Genomic DNA, 4,116 nt, shown 5'->3' with positions numbered 1-4,116 from the left:
AAGCAAACAGTCAGCTGGATTTGGTCCTCTCTATTCCCCTCTACTGAGAAGCTTTTCAGAAGCCAGTAAATTGGAAACGATCATAACTTGCTGGTGCAGATAATTCTGCTGTGGCCAGAAACAGTTAGCTTATGAACTGTAGGTTTTCCTGGATCCACTAAAATGAACTGTAGAGTCAGATTTAAGAATTTAAGGGTGGTAGGTTTCCTGCCTGTAGAGGTCTGGGGGGAAAATGTTCTTCAAATCCTGGAATTCAGAGAAAACAAAGTTAAAAGGAAATGCTTGTTATTCTACTTTTACTTTTAAAGAGCTGGATGTAGTACAAAGCATTGCTTCTGGTAAGTAGCAGTCACTGAGATATCATAATAGATGTAAATTACTCAAACCCTCCTCAGGCTCAGCTGACTACAGGTCACAGAAATGTAGCTAAAAGTGAGGAACCAATAGCTTTGGGAAACACGCACAGAGTGTAGGGGAGGTTTTGCTCCACATCTGCAACAGAAACTTTATGGTCTCTGCTTCTTTCTCAAAGACACCAATACAAATCCAAATTAACTCAGTGTCCTGACACAGGACAGAGATGCTCTAGAGTTGCTCCTGTCTCACTGAGAGTAGGATTTATGCCAAATGTTTATTCCCAAAACACAGTATTGCTTCTTCTGGTTTCTGCCTGGAGAAAATATTTGTGTGTCTCTGAGCTCTGGATGACTTTATACACGATTAGGCTTTGCATGTGATAAAACAAAATGTTATAAAAACTCCTTCAAGTTCCTGTCAGAATAGAAACGCATCATTGTACCACTGGGCAGGCGTATAAATAGCTGAGAAGAGCTTTCTGTGCAGCTGGTGCTTTGCTGCGTTTCACCAGGAGAGGGTAGAGTTTGGAAAGGACTCCTGGCAGCCCAGGCTCCCTATTGTGCTGGGAAACAGCGAAGGGAAAACAAGCACAAGTTTCTCCTCTGCCTGTTTGCACCGACTGACTATGTGCGAGAGTCAGCAGATGAACTCTGGAAGACCTTAAAGTAAACAGAAAGCGGAAAGAGAAACAAATTCAAAAGCAGCTTTCTAGGGAAGTCAGTGGAATCGAAGGGAGAAGCCGCGGCAGCTCCCGTGGGCTCGCCCCGCCGGCTGTCTCAGAGCTGTCACTCACCGCACCGTGCCTTAATCAGAGCTCGGGATTTATTTCTCTGCCGTGACTTCCAAGCTGTGAATAGATATCCCTTTTAGAGACAGAATGGGACCTGAAAAGACTCTCGAGCACTGAACAGACTGGTGAGTTTTATTAAATGGTTTCTTCTCTTTCCAGTCTGCTGGAGCTTTCTAACACCCTGCTTGCAGGCACAGCAGCCCGATGACTTGTCTTTTCCCTGCAGCTTGTTGCATTCCTCACCAGGCTTTCCCGACCGCAGGTTTCTATCAGTAACCTTTCCCACCAGGACTCCAGGGCAGTTTGGTGACATTTGTAACAGAGCTGCCTCAGTGCTGATTTGCTTTCATGAGAGATTAAAACCACAAAGCTGTGAAACCAAACAACGGGCTAAAAATCAACCAAAATCCAATACAATCATAAAATGGCAGGTGACTCTAGGTTTCCAGATGTGGACAGTGATGGATCAGAAAAAAGTGAAGAAATGGAGATTGTAGTCAATGTCGGCGGGGTAAGGCAGGTGTTCTACGGAGATAACCTGAATCAGTACCCAGAAACACGGCTGGCAGAGCTGGTCAATTGTTTATCGGGGGGATACGATAGCATATTTTCCCTCTGTGATGACTATGATCCTGGAAAGAGAGAGTTTTACTTTGACAGAGATCCAGATGCTTTCAAATGCATTATTGACGTGTACTACTTTGGGGAAATTCACATGAAGAAAGGAATATGCCCCATATGTTTCAAGAATGAAATGGAATTTTGGAAAGTGGATCTGCAATTTTTGGATGACTGCTGCAAAGCTCACCTAAGTGAAAAAAAGGAGGAACTGGAAGAAATAGCCCGAAGGGTGCAACTCATTCTGGATGACTTGGGAGTCGATGCCTCAGAAAGTCGCTGGAAAAAGTGCCAAAAATGCATCTGGAAATTTCTGGAGAAACCAGAATCATCCTATCCAGCTAGAGTGATTGCTGTACTGTCATTTCTGTTCATTTTGATCTCCTCTGTTGTGATGTGTGTGGGGACCATCCCAGACTTGCAGGTGGTAGATGCAGAGGGGAACCGTATGGAGCACCCGACCCTGGACAGCATCGAGACTGCCTGCATAGGCTGGTTCACCATGGAGTACGTGCTGAGGCTGATCTCCTCTCCCAACAAACTCCACTTTGCCCTGTCTTTCATGAACATTGTTGATGTGCTAGCAATACTTCCTTTCTACGTCAGCCTGACCTTGACCCACCTGGGAGCCAAGCTGATGGAGCTGAGCAATGTCCAGCAGGCTGTCCAGGCACTGCGCATCATGAGGATCGCGAGGATTTTCAAGCTCGCGCGGCATTCCTCAGGGCTCCAGACCCTAACCTATGCCCTGAAACGCAGCTTTAAGGAGCTCGGGCTGCTCCTCATGTACTTAGCTGTTGGAATCTTTGTCTTTTCTGCCCTAGGTTATACCATGGAACAAAGTCACCCTGAAACTCTATTCAAAAGCATCCCTCAATCATTTTGGTGGGCAATCATTACCATGACCACAGTTGGATATGGAGACATTTACCCTAAAACAACACTAGGAAAACTGAATGCTGCCATCAGTTTTCTTTGTGGAGTGATAGCGATCGCCCTCCCCATCCATCCCATCATTAACAACTTTGTCAGGTATTACAACAAACAGAGAGTTTTAGAAACAGCTGCCAAACATGAATTGGAGCTGATGGAACTAAACTCTGCTGAGGGGAAAGCCGCAGGCTCCAGAAGTGAACTGGAGGATCTTTCAAGGGAAAGCAAAGAGGCTCCTTTTTATAGCAGCCGGATAAAAGTCTCCCACAGTGACACCTTTATTCATCTCCTGTCAGAAGAGAAACACCATAGGACCAGGCTTCAAAGCTGCAAATAAACTGTGAGCTGTTGTCAGCGCTAAGCTGCAGATCGGGATAACCTGACAATCAGCTATGGAAGGGACTCACAGATCTGTCAGAGTTGGGAGGGAGCACTGCTTTGCTTTTCCAACATGAATATAAATTAACCCCATGGCTTCTCCATCAACAGTTGGTAAGACTTTACCATTATTCACCCAAAATAAAACAGTAGGACTCCAGCAGTCTGAGATCAGACTGCTTATATTGAGTGTGTTCTGGCAAAAACCATTTGTAACCATTTCAGAGACTGAAAAATCCTTCCTGATCCGTAAATGTTCAATGACTCGAATGTGCAACATTGCCACATCAGAACTTTGTACCTGTGACAATAAAGAGCAGCATCACACAGATTGTGTCTTCCAGGCTCTCTTCAATGCCTTTGCAGCTAGGGGAACTGCTCCTTAAAAAAATTAAAGCAGCCTCTCATTTGTATTAGATTCAGGCTTACAGCAAAATGTTACAAGCAGTTTGAGCCTAGAGATACCGAAGGTATCAGCATATTGTGTGCAGAATATCAGAGTGAATAAATGGCTTTGTTTTGTAAAATGTACTTTGGGGTCAACTTTTTGGATAGGTTTCTGTTCTGCTTTCCAGAAAAAGTTTATTTTGAACTATATTTTGAGCAGAGATACAGAACAGAATCAGTGTATTTTAAGGAGCAAATTTAAAAATATTTGTTCTAGCTATTAATTGCTGGATGATTTATATATGCAGGGATCTTTCAGGAAGGATTTATAATTAAGTAGCTTTTTAAAACTGTAAGTTAAATCATGGTATCTTTAATTCTCTACTAAACCAAGGGAAGTTTATAAGGAAGTTAAATTGAGTAATTCTAAATAAGAAACTAACTCTTTGAAAGTAAGTGCACAGAAAGTTTCAGTAAAAATAGTATAGTCTCCAATTGATTTTTAGTAAAGATATCTAGCTGAGTAAACATGTTATTAGGTTATTTTTTAAAACAATACAATACTGCAAATTGTATTGTTTTAAAAATACAATAACTGCAAACTCTGTAAACATTAGTTTACAGAAGCACTAGCTACTGATCAGTATCTTATT

At 42.7% G+C, this 4,116-nt stretch overlaps 1 protein-coding gene across 1 annotated transcript; it reads left to right on the top strand.

Annotated features, from left to right (window-relative positions):
- Nucleotides 1-860: 860 nt before the first annotated feature.
- KCNF1 (potassium voltage-gated channel modifier subfamily F member 1) lies at nt 861-3,407 on the top strand. Its single transcript, XM_066545852.1, has 2 exons — nt 861-1,272; nt 1,374-3,407. The coding sequence occupies exon 2, from the start codon at nt 1,572-1,574 to the stop codon at nt 3,033-3,035; it is 1,464 nt and encodes a 487-aa protein (XP_066401949.1). The 5' UTR covers nt 861-1,272; nt 1,374-1,571; the 3' UTR covers nt 3,036-3,407.
- The last annotated feature ends 709 nt before the right edge of the window (nt 3,408-4,116 follow it).

This window comes from Molothrus aeneus, chromosome 3 (assembly GCF_037042795.1).
Source record: "Molothrus aeneus isolate 106 chromosome 3, BPBGC_Maene_1.0, whole genome shotgun sequence".
Taxonomy (NCBI): Eukaryota; Metazoa; Chordata; class Aves; order Passeriformes; family Icteridae; genus Molothrus; species Molothrus aeneus.
This window is presented reverse-complemented; position numbering and strand designations above follow the sequence as displayed.

Coding starts and splice junctions, on each gene's coding strand:
- KCNF1 (XM_066545852.1), top strand. CDS start 1,572: ATGGCAGGTGACTCTAGGTTTCCAGATGTGGACAGTGATGGATCAGAA.